Genomic DNA, 17,153 nt, shown 5'->3' with positions numbered 1-17,153 from the left:
TTTTTTTTTTTTTTTTTTTTTTTGGTTTTTATGAGACAGGGTTTCTCTGTGTAGCACTGAATGTATATGGCACACATAAATATACTTAAAAAAAATTTTTTTTTTGAGACAAGTTCTTTTTATATAGCTTTGACTGTCCTGGAACTCACTCTGTAGACTAGGCTGGCACTGAACTCAGAAATCCACCTGCCTCTGCCTCCCAAGTGCTGGGATTAAAGGCGTGTGCCACCACTGCCCAGGGGTAAACTTCATTCTGATACCTTGCCTTTTGTCACAATTTCTTCTAAGAAGCAACTGTATTTAAAAAGCTTGGGGCAATGGTGATGCACACTATTAATCCCAGCACTTGGGAGGCAGAGGCAAGTGGATCACTATTTGTTTGAGGCCAGTCTACTCTACAGAGCAAGTTCAAGGAGAGCCATGACTACACAGAAACCCTGTCTCAAAAAGAAAGGGAAAACAAACAAAAAACAACTGTTCATGAAAGGGTGGAGTATAACAACAGGCAACATCTGAGTACATCTTTGTTTCTGAGATAGATGTTCAGCCCTTTCCGAATATTATGTCAAATCCTCCCAACTCCTCCAACAGTCTTGACCTCACAGTAAGTTCTGGCTGCTTCCAACCCTCCAATGGCCTGATGTGAATTTCCACCCAGTACACAAACCCTAGTAACCATAGCATCTTACCTGTGGGGTCCCCAGCCTTTCAATCAGTGGGACGAGGTGCAGTGGGGCATACTTGGATTCTAGTCTTTTCATTTTTGCATCAACTCTCTCCCCCTCTGTATTAGAGAATACATTATTATGCTCTGTCCTTATGTAAGATTTTAAAATTGCCCAAGTTTAATTTTTAACAGAAATTTAAAGATCCAGTTAACTCCATGGGTAGAGATTCTCTTTGGAAAGTATATTATAGTATGTTAAAATATAGAAATATATATTAAATGGCTTATTTTAATTCAAGCTAACAGATTTACTAATGTAACCATTTAGAATCTGCTTTCAGTTTGGACTAGTGTAACTTTTTCATGTAATTATTTATAGAATAGGGGAACATGGAAGAGTTTAATGTGCAGTTTTCAAATTTCACTGAAAATTCTAAACATGATCTAAAGCAAAATAGTACAGTGAGCCTCTTTACTCATCATCTACTATGACAACTATCAACTTGGTGGCCATTGCTTTTATTATCTCCATTTAACCTATTTCTGTATTATTTTGAAATGGGTCTAGATATCATTATAAATACTTGAGTTTATGAATTCTAACCAGGTTAGACACTCCCCACAGGCACCAACGTAACTGAACATTGGCCTTTTCTCTGGCTGCACAGTGTGATAAGTATGACTCCTTTATGTGCAATGTGAACTCCGGTTTATGATGCAGACTTACCTTTTACATGGATTCGAGGTAAGATATTCTGGAAAGGAGCTGCATGCAACAGGTCACAGACTTCTTCTAAAGACTAAAACAGAGTAGGAAAAAGTCATCCCAGGAAGGGGATCTCATAGTGAAAAAGATGATAAATGTCTAGTACAGAAAAGTTACAAATAAACAATTGTCCACAGAATACTGGAATAGTGTTAAATGCCCATTGAGCTACTTTTCCGGACCAGTGGAAAAACACTCTTTAAACGAAGAAACATATTCTTGTTTTCTAAATGTAGGGAACCAGTAAACAGCTACATTGCCCACCTCATATCCTTACTAAAGAGGGGTGTGGGAAGCACAAAAGAGAGAAAAAGAAAAAAAGAAAACTTCTTTGTCACCAGCAGTGAAAACTTTGGCCCAGCTAAGATGAGCTGAACTGAGAACTCACCAGGCTTTGCTCGATAAGCAGGCAGAAGAGAACAGCATTTCCCACCTCCCGCAGGTTCTGGAAGCATACGGTTTTCAGCTCTGCATACTCCACAATGTCCTTCAGCTGGTGGTGGAAGAATTCTAGGATGCCTGTGGCAGCAGAAGTGTCAGGGATTCAGGCACAACACCTGCTATTCTAATACTACCTGACTATGGAGATTGCCATAGTCTGTCTCTGTCTGTCTGTCTGTCTGTCTGTCTGTCTGTCTGTCTGTCTGTCTGTCTGTCTGTCTCTCTCTCTCTCTCTCTCTCTCGTTTCTTTGTGTAGCACTGCTTGTCCTTGAACTTGTTTTATAAATGATGCTATTGTTAAACTCAGAGATCCACCTGCCTCTGCCTCCCAAGTGCTGGGGTTAAAGGCATGTATCATCACTGCCCAGCACTTTTAAGTGACAAAGGTTTGTAGAGCCAAGGTTAATCCTAAAGCAACACTGAGATCATTACGGATATTTATTTGAATAGCCTTATACCAGCCTGCAGCAAGTCATGTAGGTTGATCTAAAAGTACACATCCAAGGACTTTGGTGAAGTTCTTACAGCCTGTGAGCCAGATAAGGCAGAGCGTTTTACAGACCAACAAGACTATCTAATGGATAAGAGGCCAGAGGGAGGGTATAGGAAGTAAAGCCTGTGTGGCTGCTTTAAATGCTTTTCCCCAATAAGAGGGCATTAGGATCTGGTAGTTAAGCTCCCTCTGCTTTTCTTGGTAGGTGATTATTTTCAGGATCTGGGATAAAAATATGTTCAATACTCCATTACCAAAATCCTGGCTAGCTGACAAGCTGGGTCCCTCAGTTGTTTAACTGCAAATAATGACCCCAAAGTCCTACACACTTGCCTGCTACTCAAGTGTAAGGTGTGTTTGTTTGTTCTACTCTAAACAGGCAAATTCTGGTTTGGGCTTCTGTCAAATCTGGTCTTTATCAACTTGATTCCCTTCTCATGAGGGTTGTACTCATGAGGGGTACTCCAGCCACCTTTGCTCACCAGGAGAGCCGTACTCATGTCGTGGAAGACGGCAGATCTTGGGCATCACTTCCATCAGAGTTTTCACATACTGCAGGATTGTGCCTTGCAGCTGCAAAAGACAAAAGCTGTCAGCTACCTCCCTCCATCTCATGGATGGCCCTGGGAAGTGTGTGCTCTGAAAATCAGTCCATGAGCAAAATACAGTTATGACCAAGTTTGTAGACTCAGTTTGGCTCGGGAATGAAATCCCACCTGTGAAAAGAGAGCACCCTCTACTGAGCATCTATAGAGGCAAACTATATTCACACTCTAAAATACAAGTCCCTTTCTAAGACATGAAGTAGTCAGGAAATAAAGCAGCAGAATTCACATTCCCATGTAGTTTCCATGCTGACCCACTGTCAACACCAAGAGTGCCAGCAGCTCTAGGAGCAATATCCCTTGGAAGATAGTTTCTATTTCCTCTGACAGGCTTGGGATGGCTTCCAGGCTAGACCATGTCACCTTTGTGTTTAGCCATATGAGGGCTGCAACTTTCAAGTATTTTAAGGCAGAACAGTCCATAAAGTGTGAGTGGTTCCAAAGATGACAGATGGGCAAATGACCAAACTCTTCTATATTCTAGTTAAGTGTGATGGTTTGGGTGAAAATGGCCCCGATTGACTCATCTATTTGAATGCTTAGTCAACAGTGAATTGGAATATCTGAGAAAGAATAGAAAGATTAGGAGGTGTAGCCTTATTGGAGGAAGTGTGTTGATGGGCATTAGGCTTTGAGTTTCAAAAGTCCATGCCAGGCCCACTGTTGATGTTTCTGCCTGCTGCCTGACAGTTGAATTCTCAGCCAGTTCTCTAGCACCATGTTTGCCCGATGGCTGTTTCATTCCCTGCTGTGATAATGAACTAACCCTCTGAAACTGTAACCAAGCCTACAATTAAGCAATTAAATGCTTTATTTTATAAGAATTGCCTTGGTCATTCATGGTGTATCCTTACAACAATAGGACAGTAACTAAGGCATTACATATAACCTATGTTATAACTCTACAACTTCTCAGAGTTGTTAACCTTTGCTACAAGTTCAAGACAATGTCATGTCTTTGATGGACTGAGGTTGTACTCAGGAGGCCACACATTCAGATTCAAACTTTCTTTACACTTAGTGGGGCTATACAGCATAGTTTGATATCAACTTCAAACAACTTAAAACTTAGAGTCATTTAGGAAGATGGATGCAACTGAGACAATGCTTCCATTAAGACTGGCCTGTAGACAAGTCTAAATGGTATTTTCATGATTGATGATTGATGTGGGAGTGCTGAGCTCACCGTTGACAGTGCTACTCCCTAGCCAGGCGGTCCTAGGTGCTATAAGAAAGCAGGCTGACAAGACACAAGGAAGAGCAAGCACTGTTCCAGATCTCTCTATGACTTCCTTGCTACAGATTCCTGCCTTGGGTTCTTGACCCGACTCCCTTCAATGATGGGCTGGGATTGAATCATGAAAGTTAAAATAAACCCTTTCTTCCCAAGTTTGCTTTTGGCCATAGTGGTTTATCACAGAAATAGAAACCCTAACTAAAACATGGGCATGTAGCCAGATTTTCCCTGTCCAATTAATTTCACTATTAATACAACAAGAAGCTCTCGATTGGACAGGGAAAAGGGAGGTGGAGTGAAGAGTTGCAGAGAGGGAGACTGAGGAGACAGGAAGGAGAAGGAGGAAAGATGGGGCAAGAGGAAGATGATCCAGATTTCACGTGGTTTTAAATAGCCACAGGCAGATATAAATATCATAAAGAGTAGAATAATTGGGATAACTTGTCTAATCTAGGTGGGCAGCTTGGTTTTTTGTTTTTGTTTCTGTTTTGGTTTTTCGAGACAGGGTTTCTCTGTATAGCCCTGGCTGTCCTGGAACTCACTCTGTAGACCAGGCTGGCCTCGAACTCAGAAATCCACCTGCCTGTGCCTCTCAAGTGCTGGGATTAAAGGCAAACACCACTGCCTGGCGGTGGGCAGCTTGTATCATTATCAATTGGCTCTGAAAATATTGTGCAGGCATCTTGTGAATTGAGAATTTATTGGTATATAAATCTGAGTGGTTAATTATAAGCTTCTAGAGTTTTGATTTTCCTGGGTTAATGGGCATTGTAACAGCTAACCCACCGGTCATTGCACGGGGCTGGCGTGGCAGCGACCCACCAGGTGAACTTAGCTAGTTGGGTGGAGACGTCTCAGGAGCTCTGGGCCAGAGAGTCCGCCGAGATGAGGACAACCTGCCGGAGCCATGTGGCATGTCAGTGCCTGGCATAGCATGGGAAATGCCATTCTTTTAATATTTCCCACAACACGGGCAGATCAAATTGCTACCTAGGGAAATATACTTCCCCAAAAAGATAAATTATGGAAGAATAGGTTACAACTCAATGATGGAACACACGTGTAAGACCCTTAAGTTCAACAATCAGCAACACAAACAGAAAGCAAGCAAACAAATAAATGTAAGGAGAAACGATTGAAGATTTTAAAATATCCTTTTACAGTGAATAATAATAATAAATTATGAGGGATGAGAAGATAACTCAATCCATAATGTGTTTGTCATACAAGAATAATGATTTATGTTCAATCCCCAAAACATGCATTTAAAAAACAAACAAACAAACAAACCAGCGCAGCACATTTGTAGTCTCAGCACCAGTAAGACAGAGAGGTCTTCCCTGGGGTTTGTGGTCATCCAGTCTGCCTCATAAAACAAGGTGGGAGCAAGGGAGATGGCTTGTGGGTAAGAGTGCTTGCTCTAAAAGTATAAAGATCTGAGATTATATACTCGAGACACAGAGAGAGGGGAGGGGAGAAGGAGGGGAGAGGGGGAAGACTGGCTGACTATGAATTAAAAGAAAAAGTCCACTGTGGTCTATAAATAATATCATTTTCCCTTTTCAAAAACCTGTACCATAAGGCTTTGTTCTGGCCAATTTTATGTTTACGTGATCAACCTAGAGTCACTGAGAGTAGGAAGCCTCAACTGAGAAAATGCTTCAAAATAAGATGGGGCTACAGGCATATAGGCAAAGCCTGTACAGTATTTTCTGGATCCATAATTGATATCGGAGGGCCCACCATATTGAGGGTGGGGCCACCCCTGGGCAAGTGCTCTGAGTTCTATGGGAAAGCAGACTGAGTAAGCTATGAGGAACAAGCCAGTACACAGCACCTCCATGGCCTCTATATCAGCTTTTGCCTCCAGTTTCCTGCCCTGACTTCTTTGATGATGAACAGCGCTATGGAAGTATAGGCCAAAAACAAACAAACAAACACAAAAAAACAAAAACAAAAACAAAACCCAAACCCCCTTTCTCCTGATTTTGTCTTGGGTTATGGTGTTTCTCATAGCAATAGTAACATAAGGCAGGCTTCTGTGCAGATGGTGACCTGTGTACAACCCTGACCTCACTCTGAGGTTACACATGTGCATCTAAGCCCTTTGCTCACATTTGTTTCCAGAACAAAAGCACATACCACTTGCCTCACTAACTGTGCAGCTCACTTTCATCTGTCAGGAACCTTTCTTACGGCGGCACTTGTGAAGAATGGCCCACAGCTGAAGTATCTACCCCTACAGTGGCTTCCTGCCCACCATAAATACCTGAGGGTCTGTAAACTTCCTGTGGTCAGTATGATCTCCATTTACCTCTATACAGTGTTTCCTAGAGATCGGTATTTTATGAAAACCCATACTTCACAAATAAAAAGAATATATATATAGAAATATATAGAATTGGGGGCTAGAAAGATGGCTCAGTGACTAAGAACACTTGTTCATTTGGGTCAGAGGACCCTCATTTGGTTCCCAGAATCTACATATCTACATATCATAGACAACCACCAAAAGAAACAAACTGGAGAGAGCAGACTGTGCCAAGCATCTTTTGACTGGGACTTTTGTCTTCTACTTTGTTTTTCATTCCCCTCAAGTTTAGAGTTACAGTGGTGGTCTTTGATAAGACAGGAATCACTTCTGCATAGAAGAAGCAACATTCTCTTATAATAAACATAATATTCTGGTTATCAAACATTCCCAATGCCTGGTATGGTGGTGCAAATCTCTAATACTAGCAATCTAGAAGCCAAGGCAAGATGACTGATGACTGAGGCCAGCTTACACTAAATATAGTAAGACTATATCTCGGACAGGCAGAAACAACAAAAAATTATAAATCAGTCCTCTAACTTCAATCTTTCCTTTTGGGAAACTGGGCATATTATTTGTAAGAGACAGATCAGATCTTGCTATGTAGAACGAGGCAGGACAGTGATGTCTTTTTATGTCCAGAACCATTCTCTTTAGTTAGGAGAAACGTCTGAAAGTTGAAGCATTTTTCTGTTTCAGCTACACATCCCAGACAGAAAGAGAAGACCCCCTGCCCCCATGGCTGACTTTGTCTACCCCAGTGAATCCATGCTACAGGGAAAACTCACCAGGCTCTTGACAACCTTGAGCAACTCTTCCATGACTACTGCAATGCCCTGGTAGCCAAGCAGCCGGCAGATGACTTGGAAGTGAGGAGGCCCCACAAAGTTCCGGTAGCTGCCATAAATGCTTGAGTAGGCTAGGTTCAAAGCCTGGGGAAAAGAGGACAGTTTTCAACATCGTTCTCACACATTCATGCAGATGGCATTGGGAGATGTGTTCAATTTTTACCACATCTTAAGCGAAGGAGCGACTTCCCTTGTAACCTATACTGCCCTTACTGATGTGGAGGTTTTCATCTTTTTAAAGAGCAAACTGTATGCAGAGAAACTAATGGGACAGTGGAGACCATCCCCTGGGGGAGACAGAAGATAGTCACAAGCTGACAGGAGCAGTCCCCATGGGTAGGGGATGAAAGATTTTCACGCAGGAAGGGTCACTAACCTTGCGGAAGGACCAGGTATGGAGAGCAGGGAGATGCAGAAATTAAAGGATTTCATTTCTTTCGATGTCTTTTCTAAATTTCCCTTAAAACTTCTCTGACCTGATGGCTTCTATCCCCACACAGCATTGTGGTAATGGACCCTCTAATCCTGTGCTATAACATGAGTGCTGGGGACTTGAACTCAGAGCCTCACATTTGCACAGGAAGTACTCTTATCCATGGAGCCACAGCCTGTTTTAACTTGTAAAAATGAGTTTCTAGTTTGAGTTTTCTATGTTTGTGATTTCAACGCCAGATTTAAGTTTTCTTTAAGTTTACTTTGTAGCTCAGGATATGGTCTAGCCTGGTAAATGTCCATGGCCATTTGAGAGCGTATCCCAATGCTATGAAGTGTTGAGTTTCAGTTCTTCATTGCTTCTTGTTTTGTTGCAACACACCTGTTGCTGAGAGAAGAGTTGAAGTTCTTGTGTACAGCCTATGGAGTGTCTCATTTTTTCTTTTAAAAATGAAATTTTTATTTCTGTATAGAAGCTCTCATTAGTATATTAATATGCTGAATTGGCATATCCCAAGTATTTTCATAGTAAGGTCCTTTGCTCTGAAGTCTAGTTTATCTTGTAGTAATATAGCAACATCTGCTTTGTTTTGACCAATACTTGTATCACACATCTTTTTCTATTCTCTCCTTTACCTTTTGGTATCATAAACTGAAACCAATCTAAGCTGAGCATATATAGTTGAGCTAAGAATTTTTGTTGCTTTTATCCTGAGACTCAAACCTAAGACTTCATACACACTAAGCACATATCTACATGCTGGTCCCGATCATCATTTAATCCATTCTGCCAACCTCTATCTTTTGAATGTATTTAGGCTGTTTATAGTTAACACATTTACACACTGGTATTGTGAGGTGTAAACCTATTGTTCTCATTTTCTGCTGGTTCTTTGAAACCTATTCTTCTGTTTCAGTCCCACTGGGTTATTGAAAACAGTTTTTAGAATTCTATTTCGGGACTGAAGAGAAGGCTCAGTGATTAAGAACACTGGCTGCTCTTCCAGAGATCCTAAGTTCTGTTCCCAGCAACCACATGGTGGCTCACAACCATCCGTAATGGTACCTGATGCCCTTTTTGGAGTGAATGTGTACATGTAGACAGAGGGTACTCATACATAAAATAAATAAATAAAGTCTTCTAAAAATATAATAAAAATACAATTCCATTTTGATTCATCTATAATATTTCTAAGTGTGTCTCCATATAGATATTGTGCTAAGTCTACTGTTGCCAGCATTTGCCACTTTGAACTTTTGGTCCCTCTGTCTTCCTTCCCTTTACTACTGCCTAGCATGCCCTACGCATACAATGAGAACCGCATGAAGGCTACAAGGAAGGTGTACAAGAAAGGAGATAGCACATCTGAAGAAGAGCCTCTTTGCATCTCCTAGGAGCTTACGCCTTAAAATAGTCATTGTGTTATTAGCCGATAAGGTTTTCTCCATCTGGAACCCATGGCTAGCATGGTCACCTAGGTAAACATATTTTCTATAATAACTGATATTCTCTGACGGGTTTTAGAAGACAGAGCTGGTTACATAGGTAGTATGCGCCTACCTCCCAGCCCTAGGGAAGCCTTTGTCCTGAGGATTTACATGGCTTCTCCTCCCTGTTTAGACCCAGAAGGAAAATTCACCTCTATCTCATTCGTCTTTTACCTGTGTGGACCCTGCTTTGTCCTTCTGCTGCAGGCCATGAACATAAATGACTATGAGCCCCAAGTCCTTCATGAATCTCAGATGTGTGACTTGTCATGGACCCCTAAAACAAGACTCTGAGCCTATACTGCTCTTGGAAGATTGGCTACACGGAACACACCCTGCCTGTGCAGTGCCAACCCCCATAGCATAGTCAGGTCAGATGACCCCTCCCTCCAGGTCTTCCTTGAAGTCTACCACTGTACACCAAAGACTGGGGATTCTGCGTAAGATATTTGCTTGGTAAGAGGTTCATTGCTTGAAAAACAACAAAACTTGAAAACTATTAGTGAAATGGATTGACTTCATATTGCAAGTGACGATATTGACTCCCAGAATAACCCTGCCTGTGGCCAGTGACTGTAGAGGAACCAGTGCTCAGTATATCCATGGTCGCTGGCTTCTTCACCCTACTGGGTGTTTAGTTACTCAATGGATTAGGCAAATCTCAATGAGGGATGGGGAGGCTGCTCTGTTTATGAGAGGGCACGGTTGTAAATGCTGTACTTAAAATATTTAGACTCTGAGGATGTCCAAACTCATAGCTCCACTCAAGATTCTTCTGCCTAAGTCTCCACCAGAAGACAACAGATGGCAGCCTGGCAAGGCCTGATCTAGGCTCACTGATCTAGGTTCTAGGATGTGAGGTGAGAGCTACAGATCTGCTTCTGGATGATGCCACAAGCATCCAAGAACAGAGCAATCACTGAAGACACATCCAGGAGCACAGAAGAGATAGGAAAGGAAAGGGTTACGAACAGCTTCCACTGTCAGGCCTGGTGGTCCATGCCTATACTTGCATCTGAGAAGCTGCAGCAGAGGGATCAATAGCTCAAGGTCCACAGAATGGATTCAAGGCCAGTCTATGCTGCATGAGACCCTGACTCAAAAGAGAAAATGTCCTCCAGATTAATTTCTGTTCTATTTCTCAGATCTAATAAAAGTGTTCATTGTTTTGGAAGTTTGGTAGAAACTAGAGTTATCCGAGAATAAGTAACCAGAGTTGAGAAAGTGCTTCCATATGATTGGCCAATAGACAGGCCTGTGAGGCATTTTCTTTTTTAAAAAACAATTTATCCATGTATTTATTATATATTTACAAACTTATCTAATGTAGGAGTACTCTGTCACCTATACAACTCCATGCCAGAAGAAGGAATCAGATCCTTTCACATGTGGTCAGAAGCCACCATGTGGTTGCTGGGAATTGAACTCAAGTCCTCTGGAAGAGCAGCCACTGTTCATAGGCACTGAGCCATTTCACCAGCCCAGCCTGTAAGGCATTCTCTTAATTAGTGATTGATGCAGGAGAGCCCAGCCCATTGTGAGTGGTACTGCCTTGGGCTAGTGGTCTTGGGTGTCAGAAAGCAGGGGAGCAAGCCAGTATCCTCCATGGCCTATGTACTAGTTGCTGCCTTGAGTAACTGTCCTGACTTTTTCAAGTGGTAGACTGTGATGTGAAAGTAAAAGCTGAAATAAATCCCTTTCTCCCCAAGCTGTTTTTGGTCAGTATTCCAGCACAGCTGTAGAAACCTGACACACAGACCCTTGTCCTCTAGGTCCGTGTCATCTGTCATGATAACCTTATAAGTATTCCTTTTAATGTGTATGTGTACTGTTTGGCCTGGTGCCCATGGAGTCTAGAAAAGGACATTGGATCCTTGGAACCAGAGTCAATCTTGGTCTTCAACAAGCAAGATCTGTTCCTGCTGTCAGCTGCCCTCTACAGCATAACACTTGAAAACAGCATGGAAAGAGCAGGGAGGTGTCCTGGTACTGGCCAAGCTTCTAGTCACACTGCCGGCCACCTCTCACATCCTAGGTTCCTAGCAGGTAAGGATTGTATGGAATTCCTGATATGGTTAAGTCGTTTAAGGAAGTTAGTAAGGTAGCTGAATGGAAGTCTAAGGAGATGGTTTAAGTGGTTTTGCCAGAAAGATCTAACAAAGTTAAAATAAAGACTAGAATGTGCCCCCTCCTTGTGGAAGATAATGGCTGCATAGGGTAGAACAGGAGTAGAGTGAGCTTTCATGTGTTCCAAGCATGTAATGTAGCAGCAAGGAAAATAGGCCGGGGACAAACTAATGATCAAAGGAAACATTCATTCAAGGTTGGCTCTGAGTTCCTGGGTCTCATATCTTGGGATAAGGCCACAAGTTTCGAAGCTGACCATGAGAAGCCAGGGTTATGAACTAAGAGTAAACAATTCCATTATGAGGATAAGAATGGAGAACAGATAATTTGTTTCTTGGTAAATACAAATTGTCAGCTAAGCATAGGAAAAAACCTGCTAATTGATGACAAAAGAATTATTGCTTTGAGTTACATTCAACTTGGGGAGAGAAAAATAGATGGGAATTGTTTAGGTTTAACTTTCAAAAGAATATAATCAATAATCCTATTATAATTTCTTTTTGGGTAATGATTTTAATCTTTTTTTTTTTTTGAAGAGTATGTTTTTGTGGTGATTGTTTTAAGGATATATGTAACCTGTGTCTATGAGATGATTTTCTTCTTACACAGAAACTGCCTTAGGGGGTACAAAAGGCTAGGGAAAAAAGAAAGTTGTTGGAGTCAGTTCGTTGGAGTCTGCTCCATATACCAACACGTGTGTGTATGTGTATGTAAAATGCTTGGGGCCTGCTTGTTCAAGTTTTCCTCCATCCATCCAATATTCTGTCTGTTGGTCTGTGTGAAGTTACTGGAGATTCTTTGAATTCCTTTCATCCAGCATGCAAGAGAGAGAGAGAGAGAGAGAGAGAGAGAGAGAGAGAGAGAGAGAGAGAGAGAGAGAGAGAGAAAGAGAAAGAGAAAGAGAAAGAGAGAGAGACCAGGCTGGCTTTTATTTCTCATGCTAAAGGGCCTTGTTCCTCACTGGGAGTGGTCATCGCTCAGCCTCGTGTTCTGTCTATCAAGCGCACTGCGTTAAATTAGCCAATGTAAGAACATGAGCCTGGACTCTGGCTGGGCGTGCTTGCCTTTTGGATCTCGTGTGCCTACGCACCACTCTGCAGAAGTAAAGTGTTGCCCAAATACATCAGAATGTGTGGTTATTTTCTTTGGACCTGAGACCCACTTCTAACATGACTAGAAAAGGAGATCATGAACTAGAGAATGAGATCTTAGGTTTGTTTGTGTGTTGGGTGGTGGTGGTGTGTCCCAGAATACATGTGACATGAGAACAGAAGGGGTGAGAAAAGGCACTAGCCAGAGAGGTAGGGGCACCAGAGAGAGCATACATACACATACGCACGAAAATGCTATAACAAACTACTATTTGTATGCTAAGTTAAAACAACTAACTTTTAACAATAATCCAAGTTTCTTCAAGGACTAAAAAGGAATACCTTTCTTTCTCAGTTTTTTATCAATTTGACAAAGCCTAGAGTTATTTGGGAAGGGGAACCTCAACCAAGAAGCAAGTCTGTGGGCTGTTCTGTATGGGAGGGCCCAGCCCACTGGGGACAGTGCCACCCCTGAGCAGGTAGACCTGGGAACGATAAGGAAGCAGGCTGAGCAAGTCTGTAAGCATGCTTCTGTCCTTTCCTTCAGCTCCTGCCTCCAGTTTCCTGCTGACTCCTCTTCAGGATGGACGACAACCGTAAACTAAAATAAACACTTTCCCTTCACGATTTTGGTCAGGTGCTTACCACGGCAATGGAAGTCTCTTGTTACATAAACAGAAAACAACCTACCTTGGATCCATGCAAATACTGGGGCTGTGCGTTAGGTTGTTTGTCTCTTTGAAATTCCTGAGAAAATGGTAATACTGTCCGAACAAACCTAGGTGAGAAAGTACAAGGTAAAAATAAGGAAAGCCAAGTTCAATAGCAAATTATTATTATTATTATTATTTTTTTTTTTTTTTTTTTGGTTTTTCGAGACAGGGTTTCTCTGTGTAGCTCTGGCTGTCCTGGAACTCACTCTGTAGACCAGGCTGGCCTCGAACTCAGAAATTCACCTGCCTCTGCCTCCCAAGTGCTGGGATTAAAGGCATGTGCCACCACGCTGGACAATAGCAAATTCTTTCGCTCCAAAAGTTTTATTATGTATCGTAAACCTTTCTCATTTCTCATAGTTAAGTGGTAACATCAAACAGGAAAATTCTAGTAAATCAAACCCCACAGAATTAAATATAGATGCATATTCTAAAATGCCATAAATAATAGTAAATCCAAGCCAGAGTAGAAACCTCTGTTGTTATCCTACCTATAAACACATCTTCTAGTTCACAAAGGTCTACTAGCATCAAAACTATCTTGAATCTAATGCAGTACTTGATACCTATAATAAACATATTCTTGAGTTTGGCATGTACCAGAAACAGAGGAAGACAGGAGTCTACAACATGAGTGGTGACATCCTGGGTACTTAAAGCACTAGTTCTGGACTATGAAGAAACCAAGTAAAATATGTTTAATCCAATTCAGTCAAGACTGCATCTAGAAAACTACATTACATTTCAAGCAAAAACTTTCAAATTGCTGTTGAAACATAGGGCTGGAGAGATGGCACAGCAGTTAATAGCACTGGCTGCTCTTACAGAAGGCTGGGTTCAGTTCCCTGGTAGCTCACAATCCTCTGAAACTTTGGTTTCAAGGGACCAAATGTCCTTTTCTGATCCTACATGCCCTAGGCACACATGTAACACCAACACAAACATGCAGGCAAATGTTCACACATATAACACGCACACACACACACACACACACACACACACACACACACAGGTTTGCTGATAACATACATCTGTGAACTTGGTGAACTCACATTGTAGTACAGTAAATTAAAAGGGAAATACCTTTCAACAGTTAGCAAAGAAAGCAAGTGCACCCGAGAGGCCAGGAACCTGACAAGTCAAGTGTTTCACAAAGAGAATTCGGTTAAGGGGCCAGATTCTCGACTAATGAAGGTTAGGTGTCAGATCCTAGTTATAGTGGGCTGCAAACCTTCCCAGTTTGTATTCAGGAAAAACAAAACAAAACAAAAACCTTTGTATGTAATCTTTCAAAAGGATAGCATGTAGCCCTGCTGAGGCATGTTGATATCAGAAAAATCCCATATACCCTCAGGCATTTGAACCTTTGATTCCCCAGACAATGGCACCATTAGGGTAGGTACTGGGGTGGGGCTTTGATGTTTCAAAGTCTGTTTCATGTCTCAAGATGCAAGTCCTCATCTTGCTGCTCCAGCTGCCATGCCTGCCTGCTGGCATGCTTTCCCACCATGAAGGTGATGGACTCTTTTGTTGTTGTTGTTGTTGTTGTTTTTCGAGACAGGGTTTCTCTGTGTAGCCCTGGCTGTCCTGGAACTCACTCTGTAGACCAGGCTGGCCTCGAACTCAGAAATCCGCCTCTGCCTCCCGAGTGCTGGGACTAAAGGCGTGCGCTACCACACCCGGCCCGGTGATGGACTCTTAACCCTCTGGAAGTTTAAGCCCAGACAAACCCCTTTTCCTTAAGCTGCCTTGGCCAAGATGTTTTATCACAGCAATAGAAGTGTAGTGGATGCACCCGGCATACACAATGCTCACTGATGGCCTCTTGGATCACACCTGGGTCTATGCCAAAAAGAAACCCTCAGAATGAGACTGGCAAGAGAGAATGACCAACCATGTGACGTGACTAGAGAGTGACGATGTAGGCTGGGTGACAGCAGAGGACAATGTGGGAGGGCAGTTGCTGGTGTTTTAGTGAGCATGGTCATATGGTAATAACCAGGTGGCCTCTGGCTGGCACAAATCTTCCAGTCCGTATCAGATGCTTCAGCACTAGGAAGGTAACACATCTCCAGGACGGAAACCAGCCCAGTCACTACCACTAGGAATCTCAGGAAGTTCTACTACCTGGGCAGAAATTTTTCCTGAATCTCTAGCCAGCTGGTCAGTGAATGGCAGACCACAGGACCTGAGTCACTAATAGCTAGTACTGAAATGAAGTCAGTCTTGTGAAATGCTACGCCCTCAGATACTAGAGTTCAGTGGGGTTGTCAAAAATCCCTGAATAGGGAAATTGTTCAGCACCAACCCCCACGGCTGTAACTGCACACTAACTTGAAAGTCAAGTCTCAGCACTTAATTACCCTGTTTTGAGCTGAGCCAGCAGTTCCCTTCCATGTCAGACCTGATAAGCTTTGTGAGCTTCCTCAGTTACAGCTGCACAGTTTTCACTAAACTTGCAAATTTGCGACTATTAACTTAAATATTCTTTCCACTCCAACGATAAGCTCTTACTAGAATTACAACTATAAGAACATGTGACATCATGCCACAGTTCACAGAGGCCATTCTCATTTTGCTCAGCAATTTTTTTCCCCTCCCAGCTTTGCGTCAGATATTTCCTACTGTAACAACTTTGAATTCACTGGATTCTGAAAAATAGAATCTAACATTTAGCTAAGCAAATGGAGTTTTCACTTTTGATTCTGTATTTACAGTATTAATTCAGTCCATTCTCTTCTATAAAACCATTATCTCTGTTGTGTTTGACTTTCTTAAGTCTTTACGAATAATTAAATGGCTAGCACTCTTGTCTTCTGACCATATTGGCACTGTCATCTCTGCCTGTGTTTTATGACCTGATTTTTCTCTTCATTATAGGTCACCTTTTTCTGATACTGGGCAAAGCTAATTCCAGATTGGGTGCTGGACATTGTGATATCTTCTTATTGGGTTCTGTTTTCTTTTAGAGTGTTGATTTTTGAGGCAGCAAGCAGCTAAGTTTATCTGCATATCAAGTGAATGTTTAATGACTTGTTTATGGTATTTCTATGTGAAGGCAAGGCAGGCAGTAGTTTAGAATTTAGACTAAGGCAAGAGATTTTACAGATTCCATCAAGAGTCTGGGTGCTGAATAAGTTTCTGAATTCGTGCTGACAAGGACAGCAAGTGATCCATCTTGCTATGAGCTCTGTGAATTACTCAGACTCCAGCCACAGAGCTCATGTGGTTTCAGGAGTTGCTTCTGTGAGAGTGCCACCTCTTCCATATTTAACTCTACACATCCCAGCTGTCTCGAGCTTCCCCGAGCTCTACTGTGTCTCTTCCTGCAGCAGGATTCCCAAGCTCTACCCTGACTGACCTTCTCTGGACTTTGTTCAGAATGTGCTTCTAGACAGGAGGCCAGGCCAGCCAGAAGAAACTTCTCTCGTTTCCTTTATGCAGAGCAAATGACTAGTATTAGAAAATAGGTGACCTGTGTGTTTTGTCCAGTTGTCCTCTTATTTAAAGAAAAGGAATAAATAGACTCTGCTCCTCTTCGTGTAAAGTAACTTTAACACACTATTACCTATGTACTTTTCATCTAAAGCCAAGATACCAAAAACAAATGCTGAACTATAGTAGGAAGGTTTGTTTTACAACAGTCGGAATCAGCAATTCTTAAAGTATTTTGCCTTTTGTGTAATTGGACAAGCCACCATAATAAGAGAAGGGATCTTTCCCGTGTTTAAGGAAGTTTAAAAACGCAGAGCGATGATTCAAATGAATACTGTGGTACTTAATTGCAACTGGAGATACCAGAATATACTCAGTTTTAATATATAGATAACTGTATTGGAATATTTAATATATAGATAACTGTATAGGATTATTTAATACATAGATAACTGTATAGAAATATTTAATATACAGATAACTGTATAGGAATATT

At 41.9% G+C, this 17,153-nt stretch overlaps 1 protein-coding gene across 2 annotated transcripts in view; it reads right to left on the bottom strand.

Moving 5' to 3' along the window:
• Positions 1-105: 105 nt before the first annotated feature.
• Positions 106-17,153, bottom strand: part of Cyfip1 (cytoplasmic FMR1 interacting protein 1) — an 89,412-nt gene continuing 72,364 nt past the window's right edge. The window contains exons 23-28 of one of the 2 annotated variants that reach the window (XM_021190559.2): positions 13,200-13,287; positions 7,312-7,455; positions 2,850-2,940; positions 1,822-1,952; positions 1,395-1,467; positions 106-784 (exon numbers count right to left, since the gene is read on the bottom strand). In XM_021190559.2, the coding sequence (XP_021046218.1) occupies positions 669-784; positions 1,395-1,467; positions 1,822-1,952; positions 2,850-2,940; positions 7,312-7,455; positions 13,200-13,287 (643 nt within the window). In that variant the 3' untranslated portion in view covers positions 106-668. The remainder of the gene's footprint in view (positions 785-1,394; positions 1,468-1,821; positions 1,953-2,849; positions 2,941-7,311; positions 7,456-13,199; positions 13,288-17,153) is intronic. The other variant, XM_029547166.1, reaches the window with a different exon arrangement.

This window comes from Mus pahari, chromosome 1, assembly GCF_900095145.1.
Source record: "Mus pahari chromosome 1, PAHARI_EIJ_v1.1, whole genome shotgun sequence".
Classification (NCBI taxonomy): domain Eukaryota; kingdom Metazoa; phylum Chordata; class Mammalia; order Rodentia; family Muridae; genus Mus; species Mus pahari.
The sequence above is the reverse complement of the archived record's forward strand: the minus strand, read 5'-3'. Positions and strand labels throughout refer to the sequence as shown.